The following is a 25,808-nucleotide window of genomic DNA, read 5'->3' as shown; positions in this document are numbered from 1 at the left end:
GTCGCAAACGTTCCTTCATGCTATTTTGCAGGTTTAGAAAACAATTGCGCCACAAACCAGGAAAAAATAGTTTAAAGTGGCCAGCAGCCATGTCACCCTGTAGCCCAAGACTGGTTGCCCACTGAAGCTAAGCAGGGCTGAGCCTGGTTAGTACCTGGATGGGAGACCAACTGAGAAAAACCAGGTTGCTGCTGGAAGAGGTGTTTAGTGAGGCCAGCAGGGGGCGCTCACCCTGTGGTCTGTGTGGGTCCTAACGCCCCAGTGTAGTGATGGGGACACTATACTGCCAAAAGAGCACCGTCCTTCAGATGAGACGTTAAACCGAGGTCCTGACTCTCTGTGGTCATTAAAAATCCCAGGATGTCCTTCGAAAGAGTAGGGGTTTAACCCCGGCATCCTGGCCAAATTTGCCCCTTGGCCTCTGTCCATCATGGCCTCCTAATCATCCCCATATACTGATTGGCCTCATCACTGTCTCCTCTCCACCAGTAAGCTGGTGTGTGGTGTGTGGTGGGCGTTCTGGCGCAATATGGCTGCCGTCGCATCATCCAGGTGGATGCTGCACATTGGTGGTGGTTGAGGAGATTCCCCCATCTATGTAAAGCGCTTTGAGTGCCGAGAAAAGCGCTATATAAATGTAATGAATTAATTATTATTAAAGTCAGTGGCGCGTTGCGCATGTTATTCATATGCTATTTTAAGGGCGCATGCTTGGCCATAATCAATGTAGCGTGTGCACAACACGCATACACTTTGATTATCTCATCTACACAGAAGCAGCAGTTTTCATTTTTGCAAATCATACATTATTACATAGATAGATAGATAGATAGATAGATAGATAGATAGATAGATAGACAATTTATTAAACATACATCTAGCTTACACATTTACCAAAATTATCATACGCCTTTTTAACCGAAGTTAATTTGGGTGGGTTTCTCCATCCCCAACATCCCTGACGAGAGCGTTGCTCTCCTTGGCTGTGAACCGCTCCTGGCGCGCTCCTGGCAAATCCGCCGTTATAATACGAATGCGCTTTAGAACAAGGGCGCCTGCTCTTAAAGGGAATGTGAGATGACGCTCTGATTGGTTTATTTCACGTTACGCCCAAACCACACCTATGAATAATGAAGCTACTTCAGACCAACCCATTTTAGATTTGCGCCTGGCGCAAGAGTCATTTATCCCGCCGGGAAAATAGCAACAGCGCCAAGACCCGCCCACAAAGTTACTTGTGCTTTGCGCTTTGACACTTGCGTTTCAGATCGTTAAAATAGGGCCCTCTAAGTGTTTATATAAGTCCACACTCAGAGTGTTATAAGTAACACTGAAGCAGTGTTAAAGTTAATGAGATAATTAAGTGATTAATTGAGTGATGATTGAGCATTATTGAAGACACCTGATGTTAACAAGCAGAATCACTGAAACCGAAATTGGTATGTTACCATTATGGTGATCAGTGTTTGCTTTAGTTGGGCTATTGACCCTTAAATCATTCACTTTAGATTTTGTTTGGCTGCTGTAACTGAGTTATAACATCCAGATGAACAAAGAGAAAAGGTGATGGTGTTGGTTGTGTTTTAATATAATCATTATTTCATAATCATTTAACCTGAATCACTGAACTCATATAGAGCCTAATTTCTGAGTTAGATATACTTTAATTATAGCAACACTGTCCTTTTAAAGCATATTATTTTTAACTTTTACAATGTAATCCAAATAATTTCGTAAAAGTTGTTCACATACAAAAAATATATATATATATATATATATATGATTTTTTTTTTTTAGACACAGACATCAATAATCAGCCTGTGAATCACAACAATGGTCACAATAATAAAGCATGTTGCAGTGCATTCTGGGTACCACCAATCAAAACTCATTCATGGCTCCCATCATGCATTGCTGCATGAATAAATAATGAGCTTATGATCAGAGGTGATCTGTTTGTCATCATTGTTGAGATTCATACGCTTATTCTGTCTATGTCTGTGTGTGCTTGAAAAGAACACTTTTTAAGATTTATTTTTTTTTCGTAATTGATTTGATCATTTGGATTTCCTTGAAAAGGCTAAAAATGGCATGCTTGACAAGGACAGTGCTGCTATAATCCATAAGGTAAACTTAACTCAGAAATTATGCTCTCAATGAGTTCAGTGATTCAGGCCAACTAATGATTGTATTAAAACACAACCAACACCATCAGATCACATTTGCTCTTTGTTCATCTGGCTGTTATAACTGAATTACAGCAGCCAAACAAAATCTAAAGGTCAATAGTCCAACTAAACTAAACACTGATCACCCTGATCAACTTTTAAAATTAAATTTCTCCTTCAGTGATTCTGCTTGTTAACATCAGATATCTTCAATAATGCTCAATCATCACTCATCATCATCATCATCTCATTAACTTTAACACTGCTTCAGTGTTAATTATAACACTCTGAGTGTGGACTCATATAAACACTGAGCAGTGTTAATTTAACACTGGGGATTTTGCTGTGCAGTTGTGGAGTGCAGCCTTACGGAGAGACTCAGGATGAGGTTCAACTTTTAGACTGACTGGACGTTTCTTAATGGTTAGTGGATACATCATGTAGCCTATGTAGTTGTTGTGTTACATTGATTCATCTCATCGTACATCATGTTTAACTTTTACACAAGTTGACACAGTCTGAGGTCTTTTATAAGACAGCTGTGATTTATTTTTTATTTTTTTTGGTCAAATAGTGCTCGTCTGTGCAGCCAACGACAGAACAGTGCATGTTTTGCTCGAACTTTTGCCATTGTATTGCGTTAGAACTGGTTACACTGTTGAAAACCAAATGGCGGCGCAGTGGGTGGAAATGTGCAGATTAAGGGGCGGGAATATTATAATAAGATCCTCTTCCTACGTCAGGCTGACCAAAACAAAGTTTCTGGGTTGTCACTTTTATGTTTTCTGGGTTGGTAAATGCACCGGGGACCCAAATATAGCACTTCAAAACAGATTTCATGATATGTCCCCTTTAATTAAATTAAAAACGTCATGCCCTAATGCACTTGTTTCACACACCCATAATGATCAGCTTGACAGTAGGATGTTCAGATGTGTGTGTGATGAAGCAGGTGTATTCTCCAGCATCCGCAGAAATAAGTTTGTGGAGTTTGATGGAGAAGTTTCCTCTCTCATACTCCTCTGGAAAAGTTTCAGTTCTGTTTTTATACTCTGGATCCTGTTTCAGACTGCTGTCATTCACTATTATATCACACACACTCTTGCTGCTGCCATTGTGTCTCCAAAACACATCTTCAAGTTTAAGATCATGTTTAGTGGAAGAACACGGCAGGAGAACAGAACTACCAATAACAGCCTCTACTGTTTCCTGCAGAGACACTGAAACAACACAAAATTTAACTGTAAATGTACTTTAACAGTCAGAGGCATTCATTTATCTTTCAAATGTATTTTGTTTAAGTGCTTACCTTTGTTTATCAGCACCGCAAACACACAGATGAAGCCACAACTGCAGAAACAGAAAAATGAATGAATTAATTTGAATAGCAAACACTAAAGTTATGAGTTTGATTCCCACATAACACACATAATAAAGGTAAGATGGTAAGATAGGATAGGGTTCCCCTCCCATACTTAGTTTTATTACTGATCACTGATGTCATCTCTAAATATGTTACAAACTGGCAGTAAATGTTCTTAAGGGGGCAACTTTATTATCCTATTGGTAAAACCTTGAATTCACTACAAATAAAACTACTATCAAATAAAATGACTATCAAATAAAATTACCCATGTATGTACCAAAAAAAAAAAAAAAGTGCTAATGCTAACTGCTCTTAATCAAAATAATAGTTACAGCAGATAAACTATGCTTACAAATTTTATAATCATTAATTAACCAATTCATGTTTAATGTTTTAGCAACAGATTTCCTTTTTAATTCTAGTTCAAATAAAGCCAAACAACCAAAACACCGCAGGACACGAACGCGAGCAACAAGCTAACGCTACATCAGGCCTTCACTGGTGAGAAGAACACGTGTGTGCAAACAGCGTTTCATTCTGCATTCAGCAAACATACCTGATCATCATGGCGCCTAATATTATCAATATATATATCTTTAATTTGACTATTATTGCATAAAAAATACTTTTTCAATTAGGATTAAACTCTACTTTTTTGAACAGAGAGTGTTGTAGCTCTACAGCTTCCGTACACCAAAGCTTTACGTATGACATCAGACGTAAGTGACGTCAACAGAATCACGTGAATGATCAGACATGCGCAGATATTCTTCATCTTAAATTTACTTCGGTAGGCTATAATCAAGACTCCTGAACTACAGCTGAATTTTCGCCATTATTAATATCATAATATTTCTGATCGTAGTAATTTAATCTCTAATCATCTGTCTGTCATATATGCACTTTAATCATCAATAAAATATATGACAAAAGCTTTTTATTTTATCTTTATCGTTTATTTTATTTTAAAAAGCATTTTCATTACTTAGATTAGACTGTAAAAAATAACTCGTTAAATTTACTGTAAAAAATGGCAGCTGTGGTTAACAGAAATTCACCGTAAAAAATACAGTGACAATGTTCCAGTTTAACAGTATGCCAACCTTATATTTCATTAAGTTATACAATGTTAATATACCTGCTTTAACTTTCAAAATTTGCCTTTACTTTAAAATGTGCAATTATAAAACAGGTAGCACAATAGAAATGGCCTATTAATAAAACTGATTAATGATTAATAGGCTACTATAGACAGTGCACGGTTCAAACACACAGACAAAACACTAAAATAATGCAATAAACATTAACTAAATTACATCAAAAATCACACAAAACACAGCAATGTATATTACTGATGACAATCATTTATGATGTAATGACTTGAATGTCCTTTTACTGCCTAAATTATCTTTTTTTTTTTTTTTTTTTTTTACCATGTATTGTAAATCAAATTATTATTTTTTTTAGACTTAATCTAAAGACTTAGACTTAGACTTTTTTAGTAAATCAATTTATTTTTCTTTATTTCCAGACTCAATATTTGGCTCGTTCTAAGTAGAGCATGTTCACACATGCGCAGTCTTCAAAAACTGTGCTTTAAATCTCTTGACAAACTAAAAGACGTAAATGACATTTGTATGTATTCTTAATAAATAACACGGGTTGTACTGAATGTCAGCTTGCTTATTTTGCTCAAGATAAGGATTTATTTAGTCCACATGTCATGCAAACTAGAAACTATGCCTCTATCCACAGGTTGAGAGTTGTGCAGGTTGAGAGTTGTGCAGGTTGAGAGTTGTGCAGGTTGAGAGTTGTGCACCACTTTGCGATGCTGTTTGCGAATGTTTGTTAGAACTATGGTTTCGGGAAACACCAACTCGTTGAACTATGCTGATAACGACGGAACTTGCGAACATAGTTGGCTAACAATGCTTTTGGGAAACGCACCCCTGATGTCTGATGTGACGTCTGATCCAGTATTAGTGAAATGAACAGCAGTAAATGAGTAAATGTTCTCAGACTTACATGAGTATCTGAGTGAAGCTTCTTTCTTAAACTCCTCTGAGAAAACACTGTGTTCTGGATCCTGATCCTCAAGTGAAACATTTCTCTGAATGATGTCTCATATATTCCTGCTGTCACTGAGTCTTTAATATACTGTCATGTCTTGACTTTATCACTGTAAGAGCTGGACAAGAACGCAGAGCTTCCAGTGACATCCTCATTCTGACCTACAGAAAAAAAAAAGAAAGAGAGAGAATTTAAATTATCAAGGAAATACAGCCTGGCTTTTAAAAATGGTTTTCAAAAAATCAATTAACATATTAATCTTCTACAACAATAAATTACCTGTTTCTTTTTCATATCTGATCTCAGTCCAGAAAGATCTTCCTCACAGTTCCTCTCTCTTGTTTTCATCCTGACAGACTGAACAAGAGCTGAGAGACTGAGGCTGATATTCTCTGATGAACTGATGGGAGGAGGAAGAGACTGATGGGAGGAGGAGGAAGAGACTGATGGGAGGAGGAAGAGACTGATGGGAGGAGGAGGAAGAGACTGATGGGAGGAGGAAGAGACTGATGGGAGGAGGAAGAGACTGACTTACTAAAGAGAGAGAAAGCAAAAGCTCACAGTCTTGCAATGAATTTGCCTTTCAAACTTTGACTTTTTTAAACATACAATATCAGCCCCATCTCTCATATTCTCTAGAGATTTCTGGTGCTGAGATCCGTCTGGGGCCTCCAGGAGCCACCAGGAGCCACCAAACACCATGTAGGTTCAGTTGCATGTTGCTTGTTTTAATTGAACATTTGTTTCGCTGTATACATTTATTTACATTGTTAAAATGTTTATAGATTCAAGATTCAAGTGGCGTTATTGTAATGGTAATGGTAGCTTTACATTGCCATACATATTACACACAATTAAAAAATAATAACAATGAGACAGAAAAGGCACAAAAGTACACAATGATTTGTTTTGTTATTTAAATGTTATTCAGTGTTGATGTTATTGTCCTCTTTTGTCACGGCCACCAGGTTTGCATTTCTCTTCTTTTGAAATATTCTTCTGTATTGTATGTTTTAGCATTTGGTTTTGTTTGTATCACAGCATATTGTTTTGTATATTTTTTTTAGTGTGTGAACAAAAAGCTTTTGATACCTATCATCATCACACTGTTTCTGAAATACACACAGACATTCAGTTTGATTTCTTCAATATTTGCACAGGTTTGACCTGATGCCAGTATCAGATGAGTTTAATTCAGGTCTGCTTGATGTGAAACTCAAACGTAACAGCACTTCACATCATGCAGACACAACACAGTGTCATATGTTTCCTCTGCTGCCCTCAAGAGGCTGCAATTGTTATTTGTCCACCATATAAACCCAATGGATCCCTCAGATACTAATCAAAATAACCTTTTAAACTCTACATGGTAACTTTACAAATTGCTCATTGGAAGCAGGACTTGCTACCATCTTGGAAGTGACGTCAAATGACGTGTCTCACTGAGGGTTGATCGATCTGCTGTATAAATATTTTAGCAGGGACGTGCAGAGAGTTCCTCAGGGGCAGGGGCTCAAATGTAAAAAAGGGGCATATATATATATATATGTGTGTGTGTGTGTGTGTGTGTGTGTGTATGTATATATATATGCTTTGCATCACAGAAATAAATTATATAAAAAGTATATTAAAATAGAAAAAAAACATTTATTTAAATTGTAATCCTTTTTTTCTGTAATTTTTTTGATCAAATAAATGCAGGCTTGATGCACATAAGGGACTTCTGGAAAAAATAAAAAAGTAATGTGTGCAAATTTTTTACCACTAGTACTGTACTATTATACTATTGCTGCAAAATGATCAAAAATGTTACAATAATAAAGTCACCATTTCGCATGTTGTTGTCAGCCTACACTTCACATAATAGGCCTGTAGACCTGGGCTTCATTTAACAAACTATGATAGTTTCATCAAATGGTAAACGGTGTATCAATATAGACTAAATAAGTGACTTGAATACTATACTTACCATTAATGCTACTTTTGGTGCTGGTTTTGTGCAGTCCTTTGTAGTCAATTAACATCAATTAGTTCAACGATGCAGATTCAGATCGCTTCATTAATGTAAATTCGTCTGTCCATGTAATTTTCAAATGATTTATTTATAAATGACTGGAAAATTACCGCTCCACTTCACATTGTCCAATGAAATTTGAACTTGTTGTGCCAGATGCCGATTGGTCGGTGCATTATATATGAAAACAGGCTTCAGTGAATTATTTAATATTTTAAAATATGTGATATGTGGATTTTTAATTGAATCGACACACTACCTTTTATTATTGAAAAAAAAAAGTTTAAAAATTGTTTGGTTTATTTATTTTTTTCCTGCTGTCAAGCCATATACTCACTGAAAGAACCATATTTGGCTCGAGAGAATTGGTTCCCGAGCAGACAGATACCTACGTTTACAGTACACTAGTGCATTTTCATTTTAAAAGCATAACTTTTGCTAAGGTTATGCCTGCCGTCCACACACACACACACACACACACACTCCGGAGTTTTCAAACCCTCGAAAACCGAGACTTTCTGTTACGGTAATACCCGTTACCGTTATACAGTAATTTCTCTACTGTGTGACAGAGAGTCGCGTGGTTATGACGCAATCGTTAGCCTATTTTTACAAAAACTGCTTCTACGGGGCCATAATGTAAGATACAAGGTAATGGAGCCTTTTATACATTGTCGTGTTTCTTTAGAAATAAATAATGGACAAATGGAGTCTTTAAACGCCTCAGATGTGAAGTTATTCGCCGTCAAAGTGACGCCAAAATGAATGGGAGTCAATGGAATTCTTACAGCAGGTGATGGTCTGCTAATCAATGGCGGCCCCCGGGGAAGCTTCAGTTTCTTGGCTGATGGATATTTCCCTTGGAAATTACTAGTGATGTGACGTTCAGCACCGAGCTCCGAAACTTGTAAAAAAAAAAAAAACGAAACAACTCTCATTGAAGCAGTGTATCGGAGCGTGATTCGTTTTTCCATAACCACGTGATATGTGACGTCCGAAGCTTCAATTCTACACACAGTCATATGACTGTTTCATATTCAGAATCAGATTTGAAAATAGCGCGAACCCCTTGAGCAGGTTTCGAGTGTCATGCCCTTCGGTAGTAGTAAATAAAAAAAGAAATAGACTTAGCCCTCACACTGTTGAACAAGTCCTGTTTGATTTTGATATATATATATATATATATATATATATATATATATATATATATATTGTTTTATGGTGTATAATTTTTAACACCTTTTACCTTATTTTAATTATTCTCAGGTTAGGTAAAGTAAGTCAAATCTGTCCCAAATAATAAGTATTTGAATTTCTATACTTACAATATTTAGATCACAGAAGACTTCTCCGTGGTCAGTTCAGCTCAATCTTTTGTAAAACAGAGACTTATGGCAGGCGAGCTTCTTACTTTCAATTATATATATTTTTTATTAAATACAGGTTAACTAATTTACATAAAATGTACTAATATATAAAATAAAAATAAAAGTAAATCAAAACCAATTAATTTACAAGCTTTCATTTTCATGAGGCGCAATGGCAAGGCATCCAACACCGGAGACGTCCTTGATGAATCAGCGTCTGACTTTGACATTACTAACAATACATTTTATAGTCCACACGCCCTCCGCACAGATTCAGTCCTTTACAGATCTGTCCAATCCGAAGTCTTGAACTGTCCTCAGTTCTGGAAACCCCCTTACAAACTTCATATATAAAGCTCTTTCCTTTGTTCTCCTTTGCTTGCTGGCTCTGGATCCTCTGCCTTTCTCCTGTGCCTCATGCTCCTCATCAAACGGGTAATGCTTGCATTTTTCTTCTTTCTTTGGCACAGCTCTTTCCAATACATTTTTAATTTCTCTCTACTCTGCCATATGCTTAATAAATGCTTACAACATTCAGTGTGGTATGTTTTCCTCTATAAACCATTTTCTCAATAAATGATTTTACAACAACAGTTGCAATGTTTGTCCTAATAAACCAGTCTTTATAAAACAAGTTGCGTGTTTTTCTTAATGAATCATTTTCTCAATAAATGACCTTACAACAACAATTGCAGTGTTTTTCCTTATAAACCTTTCTCTAAATATATGGTTACAATGATTATTTTTACAAGTGTTTTACAGTATAATATAACACTTTCTTAATAAATTGTTTAACAACAACTTGTGGTACCTTTCTTTATAAAACCACTTTCTAATACAGTTACAATTGTTGTGGTTTACTGTGACCCATAAGTACTTCATGTACCAAAATACATATTTAGAATAGAATAATTGCATACTACACAACAATATATATATATATATATATATATATATATATATATATATATATATATATATATATATATATAGCCTATATATATATTAGGACTGAGGCAAAAAGTTTATGTGAATAAGGCTGCATTTGTTGATCAAAGCAGATTCATAAGAATTGTTTATGTACACGTTAATTTGTCCCATTTATTTTTATTTTATTTTTTTCATATGTTTGTTCATAAATTATGTAAGAACTACATCAACACTAACACATGAATTATGAGGATTATTATTTTATTGCTTTGTGGTTTACAGAGCACAAAGTGTTTTATTACATGAAACAATAAAAAAAATGGATGGGTCTTCTGGGACAGAAAGACAGCTTTTCCACCTTTTGAACACAAGATGTCGTAGTTTGCAACCGTTTGCAATGTGTTGAAAAGCTTCGAGTAATGAACCATTTTACAATTACAGTCGAGGGGGAAAGCCCCGGTGCTTCACAAAGCTTAATTTCACCATCACTAGACTACTGTGTAGACAGGAGGAGAAGCTCGCAGGTAATCGGGGGGATGTGGAGGCAAAATGACAAAATAATGAATCAGATAACTTACCAAAAGTTTTTCCTGCTCCTAGCTCATAGACAGCTCTACTAGAAGACTTACAACTGTCAGACAGGTAGCTTAGTTGGAGGAGCTGAACACGCAGCGCCGGATGAAACTCTATGAAGCCTCTGTGCGGGTAAATAGGCTAAGGGGAATTTATGTCGGTTGAGAGGTTATAGTATAGGAAAGTGTCAATGGTCCATTTCCAAGATAGGTGGCGGTAATGCACATATTTGTCTGCGATCCGCCGTAAAAAAAAGCAAGAAGAAGAAGAAGAAGAAGACAGGTAGTTGGCCACGTCACATCTACGTCGTCAAGCTCAGTTTGAGTCTGCGCAGTACGCTCGACCATCAGGAAGAGAGAGTGCTTCTAATTGACTTTTCTCCGTCGAAGTCTATGGGGTCGCTGTGTCCATTTCTTCTACTTTCTATGAATGCATGAAGAGATCGATATTTCCCAGATCTGTTGGTGAAAAGAGTAGTATTTCAGAAATATGAATTTATAGCCTACATGAATTATATCGGGGCACCATGGTCATCATCGGGTATGTTCTGTATAAACTCTGAAAAAAATCTGTAGGCCTATTTACAAAATGCATCGTGTCCCGGAAATGCCACAATTCGTAAAATAAGGCCTGTTGTATGCGCTCGTGTTTACATTTGGCCTGGTTTGTTTTGTTCTTCATTTGCTGTTTTAAGATAGAATCAACAGGAAAACCCTGTGTAAGACATTAATATAGTAAACATGTATTGATTATTTAATGATAAACGGGTTTATCTACAGGAAAATGTCTACAACTATTATTTTGCCGCAGTCATTAGCAGTTAGCGTTTTTTAATTTCAATCTTTTGTGTCCCGGTGCAGCTTTATTTGAAAGTCATTTGATAATGCCTAATACAGTGCATTTAATATATTCAAGTTTTCACCAGTAGGGTAATGTGGGTAAAGATGCTCCCTTAAGAATATTTACTGCTAAATCATATTAAAGCGACGAATTCAACATTTAACATTACAGGTTGAAGGTGCAACATCCAACACAAAATATTAAGGGAAATTCATGGAAACTAATTTAGTTGTAAATTGATGCATTTGGACTGTTTAGTTGAACAGTGACCTCAATCCACATGAAGTCTGACACATGAAATCAAAATTGACAATTCTTTTTTTTTTATGGAATATTTTATATATACATATATATACCGCTTCTCAAACAAGAAAAAAAAAAGAAGTATGATGGGACTTGATTTTGTCCATCGCTAATGGATAGAATCATTATAGTTTGCTATTGGTCGATCTCATGTAGATTGACAGGATCTCCTACCCTCTCTCCAATAAAACAAGTTATCATTCTTTTAGTTTGCCCATCCGCCTGATTGGCTGTTAGTGTTTTAGCACATGTTAGCAATAGCATGACATCACAGCAAGTCGGACACCATTTCTAAGCGGCGTGTACCTCGGTGTGATCACCGGTGTTTGGTTCAACAAGCCTGTTGCTAATATCATGCTGTACTGGTTGAGATTAAAGAAGTTAAAGGAACTTGTTTGTTTCTGCAGTTGCGGCTTCATCTGTGTGTTTGCGGTGCTGATAAACAAAGGTGAGCATCAGAACGACACATCAGAAAGATAAATTCATGCCACAGACTGTGTGTTTATTAACAGTTTGTGTTGTTTCAGCATCTCTGCAGGAAACAGTAGAGGCTGTTATTGGTGGTTCTGTTCTCCTGCCGTGTTCTTCCACTGAACATGATCTGAAACTTCAAGACACGGATGTTTTTTGGAGACACAATGGCAGCGAGATTGTGTATGATATATTCAAGGGTGAAGATTCACCAGAGCGACAGCACCCTCGTTACAAGAACAGAGCTGAAACTTTCCCACATGAGTATCTGAGAGGAAACTTCTCCATCAAACTCAACAATCTTCAATACGCTGATGCAGGAGAGTTCAACTGCCTCATCACACACTCATATGAGCTTTGGACTGTACAGCTGATCATCACCGGTGTGTAAAAATGCTTGATTCATGTATGAAGTTGGTAGAACTTTAGAATAATGGTCTGTCATAAATAGGAAACTATGCAGGAAGTAATGCAGGACTAATGAGTAATTCTACATTAACACTTCAGATACTATGAACTAATATGGAAACAAACTTAACTAATCAGAATCTATAATTACTGAATGAGTTTAGCCTCAATATCAACTAACCATGATGAACTATAAAGAATGACCAATTAATTACTAATCACACAACACTATCGTGTGTCTAAGACAAAATAAATGGTATTTTAGGCTATATTCAGAGAAAAAAGGCGATTAATTATGAATTAGGCCGTGTACACCTTGGTAGGGTTGCACCAGCCGTTCATAAGTTATTTCTTAAATTGGAACATAAAGTCCACACTAGAGGCTTAGTAGCTTTGTAACTAACTCTGTGCTTTAATTGTTCGCAAGGCAGAACGTAGCTAGTAGGTCGTAAGCTCTCCATAAAGAAATGTGTAGTCACATAATATGACGTTTACCCTCTGATCCAATATCAGCCTTCAAATGCGTGAGCAGAAGTTGTGTTGAAATGCCGTGAATTTCAGTTTATCCTTCATTCTAACTTCTTTTTCCTCACGTTACTAACGCTAAAAATAAGTTTCCATTAAATACGATACTTGATCATGAATAACATAAGTGCTTTTATATGTAAATAACATTTAGAAACTGTATTTGAAATTAAATTAATAAGGATCAATAAATAAATATTGATACAAAAAGCATAAGAAATGAGGTTTATTGATTATGACTGATATTTGTCATGCACAACATGGACCGATACACACAGTGGCGCGCTGTTTAGGACAGGTTCATGTTAAAGAGCCGCTAATAAAGGTAATCTTTTCACATGATGTTCTCTCTCTTGAAATATAAGTGAGTGTAAATGTCAGCATTATCATATATGTCTAAAGAATTGAAGTCTGTCAGGTAAAAGAAGAGCTTATTGATGCAGTTCAGTCTGTCTGATATTTTATTCCAACCGTTAGGCTACTCCTGATCAGAGGCTGCCGTAAATATTTCGTTTATATAGAGTTACGCATCAACTAAGTTTAATGGTGCAACGCAAAAATATTTAGAAGTGCGCAAGTCGTAACTTAGTGTCCATTTATGTCAAAACTAGGCTAAGTTGTAACTTACGCACAGCTGGTGCAACCGCCCCCTGGTATCAAGTGGTCTTTTGGTCATTGGATCACAAGTAAACGAGGGCGACACATTCCTGTTCACACCTGGAGTTTTAATCTGTCTATTTTGTCCACTTTCAAACACTTCTGTCCTGATTTCTTCGAGGGGAGGGTCTATGAGAGGGTAAATCTTTTGATCTAATGGACAAAATAAGCTCATGCAATTTACATATGAACACGACCGGAGACAATGGAAAAACATACGGAGTGCAGCAGCTCTAGTTTCTGCTCTGACAGACGCAAGACTGTTGAACGCTGTGAGTGTGTGTTAGAAATCAGGAATGTTGAGAGAACATTGTGCTTCATACGTTTTTGAACATCAAACCAAACTTAGGTCTCCAGCCAACAAAGTTTAAAGTCCCCCTGTGGTGTTTTTAATATGCTTTAAGACAAACCATGTGCAAATTCATAGTATAGCTTAAAACGACAGTGAACCAAAGACAGTCTCAAAACTACCTTGTAACCAATCACATCAATGTACCGGCGGGCTTTAGCATATCAATTACTGCTGTGAATCAGGAGAGTCTCAAGAGAAGCCACGTTATCCCGCTATATTTTTCTTTTGATATGAAAATTCGGGTACATTTAGAATTATAGCAGGTGAATTATGTATATGATATACATTACGATGAACTATATGTCTTTCTCCACTGACGTTCTCAGTTGTTCAAAGCGTTTCTAAGGATAATGATTGTCAGAAGGCAGCTGCCTGACTCTGAGGTGGCGAATGGGTTTGTGTAACATTAGCAACACATTATTAGCTGTTTGATAACGTAGTCAAACGCTTTCGTCGGAGTAAGACGGCGGTGTACTTTCTCTTTATTAATTACACAAAAACACAGCAAGGTTCTTAAACTCTACTTCTAGAAAATGAATAAAAAGCATTGTGCATCAGGTGTGCTTTGCCTTTTTTATGTTTTTAATTAATTTATGAAGACACTGTGAACTTTGTTACGTATTATATTGTTGTATTATAATGATATCATATTCTGTGCAGGCGATTAGCTTACTTTACTGTAAATAGAAAAGCCTGACAATATCACTGCTAAATACTTAAGTATTGTGGTATTCCGCCATGTTTCTCACCGACGCCCCAACTCGTAAAGATCCTATACTAAAAAAAAGAGTTCAAGTTCACTAGTTATAGATAAATATCTTGCCTTTATCACAGTGAGTTTTTTTTTTTTTTTTGCAGAATCAACAGCAGGAAAAGAAAGTAAATCCACTGAACATGAAAACCCAGAAGATGAAACTGGATCAGACAGTGTGGAGACATCATTGAACTGGTTTTTCATTCTGTTAAATGTACTAACAATAAGTATACTGACTATAAGCTGTTTCGTTGTATTTTACTGTAGAAGAAAAACAACAGTGATTTAAATAACATGTCAGTCCTAAAAGTTTAAATTTTCACATTCTCACTGTATTTTCACAGCTGTCACTGGGTCTTTCTTGTGCTTGTGACTGTTTTGAGCTGTTACATTATTGCCTTATACACTGTTTGTTCCTGCTGAATGAGATCTTCAAACACTGAAACACTAGCTATTTTTTTAAAGGTAAAGGACCAATGAGTCTGTCAATGTTACTGCCTTAAAGTGTACTTCGTTTTGTTGGTCAATGTAAATATATTTGTTGTAAATTATAGTATGCATGTTAAAATTAAAACATTTACCAAATCTGATTTTATAGATATATACTACTGAACTTTGGAAACACCCGTGTGTAATATCAGTTTTAGTTGGATAAGACTGTTAATTATTTCTAGTGGACAGTTTATTTATTTACTTTTTTGCAATCTTTTCCTTTTGCAAGTTTTTATTGAAGAAACGATGACAGTTTTATCCTCCCCTGCACTTATTTAAGTTGTGTTATGTTGCTCACAAACCTAATGTCTTAATAACAATTTCATAATGTAGCCTTAAGCTGCGTTCACACTACAAGCGACTTTATCGCTGCATGTCGCCAGTAGTGGGCGGTGAGGTCGCTAGTGGGTGTTCCCACTAATGGTTGCCTAGTAATGTTTGTGAGTGACATTCACGGATGTTACTCTATGTTGTAGACAATGATTTCTGCACAGTTGCTGTCAATAAACATCTTCTTGACTGTTATATCTGTGTCTGAGTCTACATTCCGTAACACTGTTTTAATCTTAAGAAATTATCCATAAAGAAAATACATTAACAATGTAAATACCAAATGAAGAAAGAACACTTATGGGATGGAGTTATTCAGTCAGCAACATACAGATGTGGCCAAGAAACTGTCAGTGTAACAAATTCAGCCATTTATAAAGATGATGGGGTTTTATTATAAAATTAACAAATACACTTTAATATAAACGTATTAACAATGAACAAATAAATTATGATAACATTTATTAACAACACACTTTTTAAACCACAAAATAACAAGTCAATTATATGGTTTTACATTTTACAATAATGTTTTTTAGTAACACCAAGTCATGCATCAAATGCACCTTAAGATTAGGAAATATTTAGTAATTATTAAAACTCAATCATGCAAACTCACATTGATAGACTCCAGTGCAGCGGTACATAATTTACACAAAGAACAGTGTGATTCATGTAATTTCTTTTTAAAATAAATGTTAATCAGAATCTCTCAACCAATTTTGCTTGCCTGGTTTCGTTTGGACATTCATTGAGAATATGTCTTTTTTAATAATTCTACAGGTCAGTGGTCATTAACCTTCAGGAAATATTTTACTTAATAAAAACACCAGACAAGTATAGAAACATTCAGAAAGAGGCTGTGTAAATAAAAAAAAAAACACTGCATTTTATGACTGAATATTGAATATTTCAAGCCCTTTCTAGTTTTGAGCATAAATCCCACTATATTTTGTAAATTGATACATAAAAGTAAAAGTAAAAATTCAAGTATTCTCTCAAAACAAGTCCAATAAATCGATCTTGTTTAAGGATGTTTAGATTTTACTATACATTTTTTATTAAGACAAAAATCTTGTGTTCCAAAATGGTAAAGAGTTCAGGACGCTGCATACAGAAGTACATTTATGACTTTTACTTGGAAGAGAATTAGTATTTGAGACATTGTTTCCATCAATAGTCACACAGAATGAGCAAATAAGCAAATCTTCTGCGCTGACTGAGTCGTACAGGTGATGCAAATGTGTTAAAGTTTAAAGATAAAGACACAATCTACTCATTTTGTGCAGTCTGTAAAGAAAGTTAGTGTGCATTTTGGACATTTTCTTCCATTTTCTCATGTAATTGTTAAAGCCTCAGTTGTCATGTTGAACCTCACTCTACAATGGTGGACTTGATATCCATTAGTCACACATTCATTTTGTAACACAATGGAGACAATCCCTCTCATCTCTAACGATTGAAGACCACACAATCATACGATTAATAATAAAATGAAAGATAAATGAATAATTGTAAAAAAAAAAAAAAAAAAAAAACACACAACGGTTAAACAATACAAATGTATGTCTTTCTATAGCACAGGTTGCTATTTAAAAACTCAAATAAGATCATTGTAACACGGGGTGTTCAGAATAAACAGGGAGAGCAGGATATGTTTATTGACAAAACTAATAGAAAACAATGAAACATAAAATCAACAAAACAATTGATAAACAATAACAAGATGCCCATAAGGACAACAACCAACTATGAACACAAGAAACACAGAGGGGTTAAGGGTTTCACAAAACAAACATGGGGACAATCAAGACTAAATCAACAAGAAAACTACAAAGAACTACAAACATGGCACCAAGAACAGGAAACAAGAACACACACACACACACACACACACACACACACACACACACACACACAAAAGGTGATCGATATTGATTTGATTTAGTTAATAGAGGTTAATTTTTTTATTTATTTTTAAACATCCTTACAGTTGTTACTTCCGTGACGTAATGCTGTTCTACTTTGGTTCTGTTGTTGTTCCTGCTGTCTCCTTTTCCTCCTTTAGATGTCCTGGATGTAATGGGAGGCTGTTGATGGTTATACCAGAGAAGAGTGCCGGATTATTAATTCCCCCAGAATTCCTCTGGAGGGAGCTCTCTGCCTCTTTGTTTGCTCTTGAGTCTTGACTGACTGTATTGTGCTGTGTGTTAGATGGTGGAAATGTAATGCAACAGATTGTGATTTCTGTGCTCTCTCTTTTTTGTTTAACATACTGCTGTTGGCCACTTTTGATACAGTGTGATCTTTATGTCTATAACATCAGTGGCCTATTGATCCTATCTGTAACTTCTTAATTATTTGGGAAGCTGTATGGGTGCCTTGTTTGTTTTGTAGGCCAAACAGCCATCACCTTTTTTCCTGTTCATTGTTCAGATAAGGAGATGGGGTATATATTGTATGTTTTGTTTGACTCGTAGGGAAGTTAGTTTATTTTAGTGGGAAAAGTTAGTTTCTGTTTGTTTGTTTATTGTTTTGGCATTAGCTCACCCCTGAAGATGTTTGCTTCCAGACTATTTTAGTTACTTTTTAGAAAAATATAGCTTTTTTAAAAGAATTTAAAGAAATTGTTTTGTAAAACAAAAAGAATAACGCTTTGGAAACGAACAATAAAATAAATTAAAAATGGATAAGGAAGTATTGTTTTTGTCATTTATGTCACTCCCTGACCAGAGACCTTAAAGGGATCATATAATGCCATTTTTGTACAAGTTAATATGATTCTTTAAGGTCTAAATGAAAAGTTTGTAATATACTTTAATTAAAAATTCTCATTAGTATTGTAAGAAAACACTCATTTTACCTGGTCAAAAACAGCTCTGTTTTCAGCACGCCGTTTCAGTGCATGTGTCTTTAAATGATAATGAGCTTTGCTCACCCCGCCCCTCTGTTCTGTGCCTACACCGTTTGAAATAATAACACAATAACCATAACGCGTTGTTCATTATAAACGTGGGATTATGAATTATATTGAGAACTTCGTAGAAAACATGCCGTAATGTACCCTGAGTGTAAAAATAGCCGCATTCATCGTGAAGCGTGCTAGTGATTTGCAAAGATTAATATAAAGATTAATATAAAGGTTAATAAAACGTTACACTCACTTCTTCTGGAGGTTCAGCAGGAACACAAATAGTTGGTACCGATCCTTTTTTCAGGAGTAGCTTATTAACAAAACCAGCTTTATACTGACCCTCGTTTGTAAAGCAGTCTGGTGTGTGAAATGATTCATGCAAACATGAAAGCATTGACGTTAGAGATGCGCGGTTGGCGGTTATAGCCGCGGACTCCGCGGATAAACCGCGGATCGGGCGGATGACGTGACGAAAAATAATATTTTAATTAAATTCGGGTGGGTGGCGGGCGGTTGAACCAATCAAATGAAAAATATATGTATACACCAATCAGTGGATGGCGGGCGGGTGCGGTTTTGAAAATTGGTCAAAAACGTTGGTGCGGATGGATGGAGGACGGATGATGAGTTTTGTGATGCGGTTGCGGATGAAATAATAGCCCATCCGCGCATCTCTAATTGACGTTGATCGTGGGGAATATTCCCTTCGAAAACAAACTCAGCCACTGCGTCTTCAGCGGTTCAGATTTAGGAACATCAAAATGACTGCTGTGTTCCTTATTACACCCAAGAACATTCTGTTTATAGACAGTGCTCCAGCATATCAACAATGACCGCGCAGACTATGATTGACAGCTCGCTCACGAGCGAGGGAGGGTCTGTGTTGAAAAGCTGCTGTCAATCAACAATTGTGGGAGGGGCGTCGATTTTGTGACGTCACAAAATCGAACGGCTTGATTTGAGAGAGGGGAAAACATATAAGAAGATTAAAAAAAAAACACTGGATGGATTTTAATAATTTTATGATGGTTGTGTACAGGCACTGCCAACACACATTTCAGTACAATCAACTTGTAAAAGTGCATGTACCATTATATGACCCCTTTAACAAGTAACTTGTTAACCATCTCACTTGTCTAAAACTCTCCACACACTGTAGTTTAGCAGGTATTTCTCCATGCATCTCGCCACAGTTCTTACAGAGTCACAGATTTAAACTGTCATTTTCTGATCTCACACACACATTGAGTGTCTCAATACACTGTCTATTTATCATCACTGTCAAGAATGCAGAGATTCCAGTGACATCCTCAATCTGAGTCAGACAGCATTTTCATGAATTTGCCACACATTTGTTTTATATTTATTAATTTTCATTGTTATTATGTTAATATTTGTCTTTAGTTTGACAATAATATTCATCCATTCAAAAGCAGAGTATTATGTATTACAGCATTGTTGTATTGTGTTTGTTTGTATTATATGGACACAATGCTAATTGAAGCCTGTTCTCAGAGTGATCAGTCTGGGTGTTAGATAAATACATATATGTCTCATTTAGTTTGCAGAGGTGTGTCACATGATGCCAGTGTTTAATGTTTTACATTCACTAAGGCTTGGTGTTAGTTGTAACAACTAGCCCTAACAGCCTCGGGGCTAGTTGTAATACTTGTTTTAAATGCTTCCACACTGCTAGCATGACGAAACTTAGTGTATTTATTTACTAGTTGCCATTTCAACACTATTTAGAGAAAAAAATGCGCCAAAATTCAGAAATCTTTGGATGATATCGCTGAACATTTAACCATAGCAAAAGTAAATTCCTTACTTATGTTAATTTTTCATCTCTATTTTGGGTTTTATTTTAAATTAGACAAATCTGATATTATTTGAATCTCCAATATGTTAGACAGAAGACACTAGCTGCGTTTAAATCCCAGGTGTGCAGGTGGGGTACGTTGTAACACTGCGTTACAATGAGCCCCTATTAGAACTATGCTATTTTATTATATAGCCTACTTTTATGAATTCTATTGAGAAAAAATGAGAAAAAGGTGAATAAAAACTGAGAGTCAATGTTCAGAAATTATTCATTATTGTTATGTTTTGAACTATGTTGTGTAGTAACTCAAAAAAATATTTTATTTTTAATTATTAAAAAATGCCATTATTTAATATGAAAAAGTTAATAATTGTATTTTATTGAGACTTGTGTAGCCTACGTTTGTCTTGTATATGTTTTTATTAGATCAGTGTCACGTTTTGGGTTTGTCCATATCATGGGCACGTTCAAGTTCAAAACGGTGCGCAACGTTTTGCTACGGTTTCCGGGTTGAACGTCATGTTTCCTGGAAACGGCGTGCACCGGTGTGCAACGGGGTTTGAGATACGTTTTCTCTTGTTTGGTGGGTGTGTCAGAACTGCAGTCCAATCAGCAGCAACATGTATATAAAGCACGTGGTATTAAAGTGAACTGCACAATGGGTTCAAGGAAAGTAATTTACAAATGTGTTCGATGCAGCTCGGTATACGCAACAACTGAGGATATTAGAAGACATGTTTGTCGAAAGTTTTATTGTAAAAAATATAGGATATCAACATAATGATGTAGTTGTTTATATTTTTAGCTTCATTGCAAGTGTATTGGTATAGAAATAAACAATGGTAATTAAGTGCTTTCCCTAAAAATGAGAAAGAAAATACAGGGTATTAAAACAGTATGAACTACAAATAAAGTCAGTATGTGAGGCTAAATAGATGTGCTTTAGTCTGAATTAGGTAAGATGTGTGCTTCCATTTCAGTTTCCACAAATCCCTTCACTTGATTGGGATGTTCTCTTTTGTTCTGGGCAGCAAGTGCAGTAACTGTAACATCGGGCATATTTTGTAGTATTAAACACATATTTATACCGACTTCATCAGGCTCAGAAAATTCTTCACAAAGAACACAAAGAATGGCCTTCTCAGCTGCCATAGTTGCAACTCTTGCGTCATCAGAACAGTGTGTTCAACGCATCACCGTTTCTGTTTAAAAAACGTTGTGCAACGTTTTGTCGGGGCTGAACGCAGCCCATGTTTGTCATGTGATTCCCTGTTTGTCATGTGATCCTGCCATGTGTCTTGTCATTGGTTAATTGTCTGATCATTGTTCACCGGTGTCCCTTGTCTTGTCATTAGTCTGTGTATTTAAGCCCTCATGGTTTCCATGTGTCTTTGTCAAGTTTTGTTTCCTGTAACCACTGTTTGTGAGTTTTGTTCATGTTCTTGCCTTGTTTTGAGTTTTCATGCCACGCCATGTTTTTGTTTCATGTTTGGTTTTGTTTATAATAAACTGCACTTGGGTTCTCATTTACACTTGCCTCCAGTGGATCACTTAATACAGAATACTTGACCTCGACCATGAACCCAGCAGTTGCTCTCCTAAATCTAAGTCAGAAAAATCTTCCCCTTGAAAAATAAGCGGAATTTTGTGGACTATGCTACCAGGTAAAATTTAATGATGTTGCTCTTAAAGACATTTTTCGTTTTGGGCTGGATGAACCGGTGCGGTCCCAATTGCCAGGGGGAAAAATTATTTTTTCTCTGGCCCAGTATATTGACTATGCCCTTTTGTTAAGCGGCTCACTGCTTAATGTGGGTTTAACAGATGAGGAACACCGCAAACCTCCAGTATCCTCTCAGCCTGAGCCACTTCACGTCATGTCTGCCGAGCCAGAGACTGTTCACGTCACGTCTGCCGACCCGAGCCAGGGTCCTTGATAGGACCATGGAGGCTGCATCCCCATGGTCCCCTGAATTGCCGGCTCCACCCGAGCCACCTGAACTGTCTGGTCTACCCTGGCTTCCTGCACTGCCGGTTCCGCCCACGCCATGCCATGGCCCAGGTCCGCCGACGACCCATGTCCACCCACGCCTTGCCACGGCCCAGTTCCGCCCACACCATGCCACGACCCAGGCCCGTCCGCGCCATGCCAAGACCCATGTCCTGTCCCTCTGCATGTGTAGCAGCGGCAGTAATGTAATTCGACTACGCCACCCCGATATCTAACCCGGGAAACTGTAAGTAATCTCCAAGGTTTCTATAAACTTAGGCCATCAGGTTCGGGCATTGAACAAACAGAGAAGTGATTCCATACAAAAAAATACAAATTTTATTAATCAAATTCACAGCAAAAAGTAATAAACACTCTGAAAGCTGACGTCAGCACATTTCTAAAACACTGTACTCTGGGGGAGAATTAATAGTATATCACAGCATATCTAAATTTACAATCCAATGGATTTAGCAATTCATATTCATCAATAAAACACAATAATAAATAGCACATGAGATGGGTGAGTCAGTGTACTGACAAAGAATCTCTCACACACGCACACTCACAAGACTGAGCTTGAGGCTTACTGGTGGGCGTCCAGCGACTCGGCTGTCGGGCATAAGTATCCAGATAATTCACCCCAACGCATGTGCGCAACCACACAACCAGCACAGCAATAATCACACTGTGAGGGTACCCACACTACACACCAAAGAGAGCCCACGACCTCGAGCGCGCTGTCCCCACCGTCAGCACTCAGCTCCTCAAACATATAACAAGGACAGAATAAACAAAATTAACTACAGATCATAATTTCAAACCAGAAATCAGACTAACACCACAATGACAAAAACAAACTAGCTTTACCAACAACAGCAATACTGATAAAGTAAGTAAACAAACAACAAAGGAAATTAAATCCTGTTACAAAACACAGTAATGCTGATCAATGAAAAACTAACTAAGGAGAAAAATAACATGTTATAATAACAATAATGCTAATAAATAAACTAAACAAAAAGCCAATGAAATAACTTCGCAAACACAAAATACTGGTAAATGAAAACAAAAGAGGGCAAATGAAATAACTTTGCAAACACAAAACACTGGCAAATAAATAAACAAAAAAAAAGGCGAATGAAATAACTTCACAAAAACAAAATACTGGTAAAGGAATAAACAAAAGAGGGCAAATGAAGTAACTTTGCAAACACAAAACACTGGTAAATAAATAAACAAAAAGGGGCGAATGAAATAACTTCACAAAAAACAGAATACTGGTAATTGAATAAACTAAACAAAAAGAACAAGTGAAATAACGTTGCAAAAACAGTAAAGGCCGAAATTCGCATCCGAAATTTTCGCACGTAAAAAAAAAAATTCGACCTCACGTTATGTCAATCATGCTTGCACACTGTCTACGAAACTTTCGTCCGTAAAAAAAAAATTCGGATTGGGTTCGATTTTCTGCGTTTTTCGCATCCACAGCCAGTGTTTTGTGAGGTTTTTTGAAAATTCAGAGCCACCGTACAAGCGAACGACAAAATCCTGTCTGACAAGTTGATACACTTCGTCTCGCAGCACAAGTACTGTATGAAAAACAAAATGCGGATTACAAAGACACTGAATAAAATATAACCTGTATACAGCTGTTCTGTCTGCCCAGCGCTTCTGCTGGCCGCGCGCGCGTGTGTGTGTGTGTGTGTGTGTGTGTGTGTGTGTGTCCGTCCATAGACATGCCAGTCTCTGTTCAGGATCGATTGGTTCACGGAAATTGGTGGTCTTCTTTTTAATATGTGGCTCCAGTATCGCTAGCAAAGCATCAAACTGTTCCACTGACATTCTGAGGTAAATTTTGAATCGTTTGGGATAATTTCGCAACTCCTTGATAAGGAGGTGAAACTCTCCTTCCTCTCGGCGCAATCTCAGGCTTGGATGGACCCAATATTTCCTCTTTCTTTTTCTCTTTTTAAGAAGAAAGAGGGCAACAAAATCATCCTCACTGCTTGACGAATCCATTTAGTAGGCTATTTTTTGCGTTTTTTTTGCGCAAAGGTTTAATAAATACGCATCGGACTCAGTGTGCAAGGTTTCTGTGCGTGACGAATTTTACTGCTGACGAACACGAAAAAACGCATACGAAAATTTCGGACTCAGTGTGCAATGGCCTTAAGACTGATAAATGAAATAAACAAACAAGACAAACGAAATAATCGTTAAGAAACAAGGACACACAACCCACTCAAACAATCACAATTAACGTAAATCACGTAACAAACACATTCATCCGTGGATAACGGAATGAGGGCAGATACTCAGTCGGCCACACAAGTGGCCAATGAGGCGATTTCTTTGGAAGATGAACTCAGTCCATTAACTCGGACTCGGCGAAGCAAAGTTCTGCACTTAGAAGAGACGTGCATTCACAGCACAAAGCAAAGCAGCAGTTGCCCCAAGGCAGGCCGCAAATGCTTCCTTGCGATGGTAGCTATCCCTTAAAACACACAATAATAGTTCTATTAAACTACCACCCAAATAAGGCAACCACATAGCCCGAACGCAAAACTACTTACCTGAACCACAGCACGCTGACACATGAATCTCGCAGGCAATGCGCAGTGCGCGAGTCAACAATAACACGTTATTCCGTTCAATCCGGTGGGAAACGGGGTAGCCGCAACAAAGCAAGGAAATCTATGGAAAATCGAAATCCTACATAAACCCCAAGCAAACCAGCAACAGTTCAACATTTACAAATGACCTCTACATACCTGTGACACCACCAAAAACTGGGTGAACCCAAACAACACGAGCCTTCAGCGTCACGCACTACCCGGAGTTACGTTCGAGCTATAACATGCTCCTCCTGACCTGATTGGCCACCACGAGCCAATCGTAAACCGGCTAGAAAGGGTAAAGCCAATATAACTTGATGGGGAGGAGGGACTGAATCCAACCACAGTCCATCCTGCCACACATGGGCCCCCTGCACATGTTTTTGTCTTGTTTTGAGTTTTCATGCCACGCCATGTTTTTGTTTCATGTTTGGTTTTGTTTATAATAAACTGCACTTGGGTTCTCATTTACACTTGCCTCCAGTGGATCTATTACAATCAGATAGCGTTTTAAGCTGTCATATGGTCATGTTACAATGTACCCCACCTATGGCGCATGTTGTCACATTTCACTTCCATTCTTTCGGGGTATATCAAGAAAAAAGTATATACTGTATTAATAAAATTAAACTACATAATTGTACAAGACATGTGGGAAATTAATGTGGGAAAAAATAAATACTCTGAACCCTAAGTAGGTTTAGTTTACATAAACCTAAAAGTCAAAAAGCGTTAGGTTGTGCCCCACTCTACCCTAACCATAGCGACAGTGACCAAAGTGATATCAAAGATGGTGACGTCCATAAAACTGAAAGGTCTTACCACTTTTGACACGACAGAGTCC

General features: G+C 37.0%; 2 protein-coding genes across 2 annotated transcripts in view; both read left to right on the top strand.

Moving 5' to 3' along the window:
• Nucleotides 1–25,808, top strand: part of LOC311295316 (leukotriene B4 receptor 2-like) — a 106,666-nt gene that overhangs the window by 28,327 nt on the left and 52,531 nt on the right. The gene's annotated exons all lie outside the window — the stretch shown is intronic.
• On the top strand, nucleotides 10,815–15,814 carry LOC311295318 (ICOS ligand-like). The gene is made up of 4 exons (XM_084416633.1): nucleotides 10,815–11,028; nucleotides 12,039–12,079; nucleotides 12,159–12,485; nucleotides 14,903–15,814. The coding sequence occupies exons 1-4, from the start codon at nucleotides 11,015–11,017 to the stop codon at nucleotides 15,085–15,087; spliced, it is 567 nt and encodes a 188-aa protein (XP_084272759.1). The 5' UTR covers nucleotides 10,815–11,014; the 3' UTR covers nucleotides 15,088–15,814.

Source organism: Rutilus rutilus (assembly GCF_951802725.1).
Source record: "Rutilus rutilus genome assembly, chromosome: 8".
NCBI classification, from domain to species: Eukaryota; Metazoa; Chordata; class Actinopteri; order Cypriniformes; family Leuciscidae; genus Rutilus; species Rutilus rutilus.
The sequence above is the reverse complement of the archived record's forward strand: the minus strand, read 5'-3'. Positions and strand labels throughout refer to the sequence as shown.

What these genes read in the sequence shown, in the direction of transcription:
- LOC311295318 (XM_084416633.1), top strand. An exon ending in TGCGGTGCTGATAAACAAAG is followed by an intron (nt 12,080 to 12,158) that starts GTGAGCATCAGA and finishes GTGTTGTTTCAG; the next exon opens with CATCTCTGCAGGAAACAGTA. An exon ending in TGTACAGCTGATCATCACCG is followed by an intron (nt 12,486 to 14,902) that starts GTGTGTAAAAAT and finishes TTTTTTTTGCAG; the next exon opens with AATCAACAGCAGGAAAAGAA.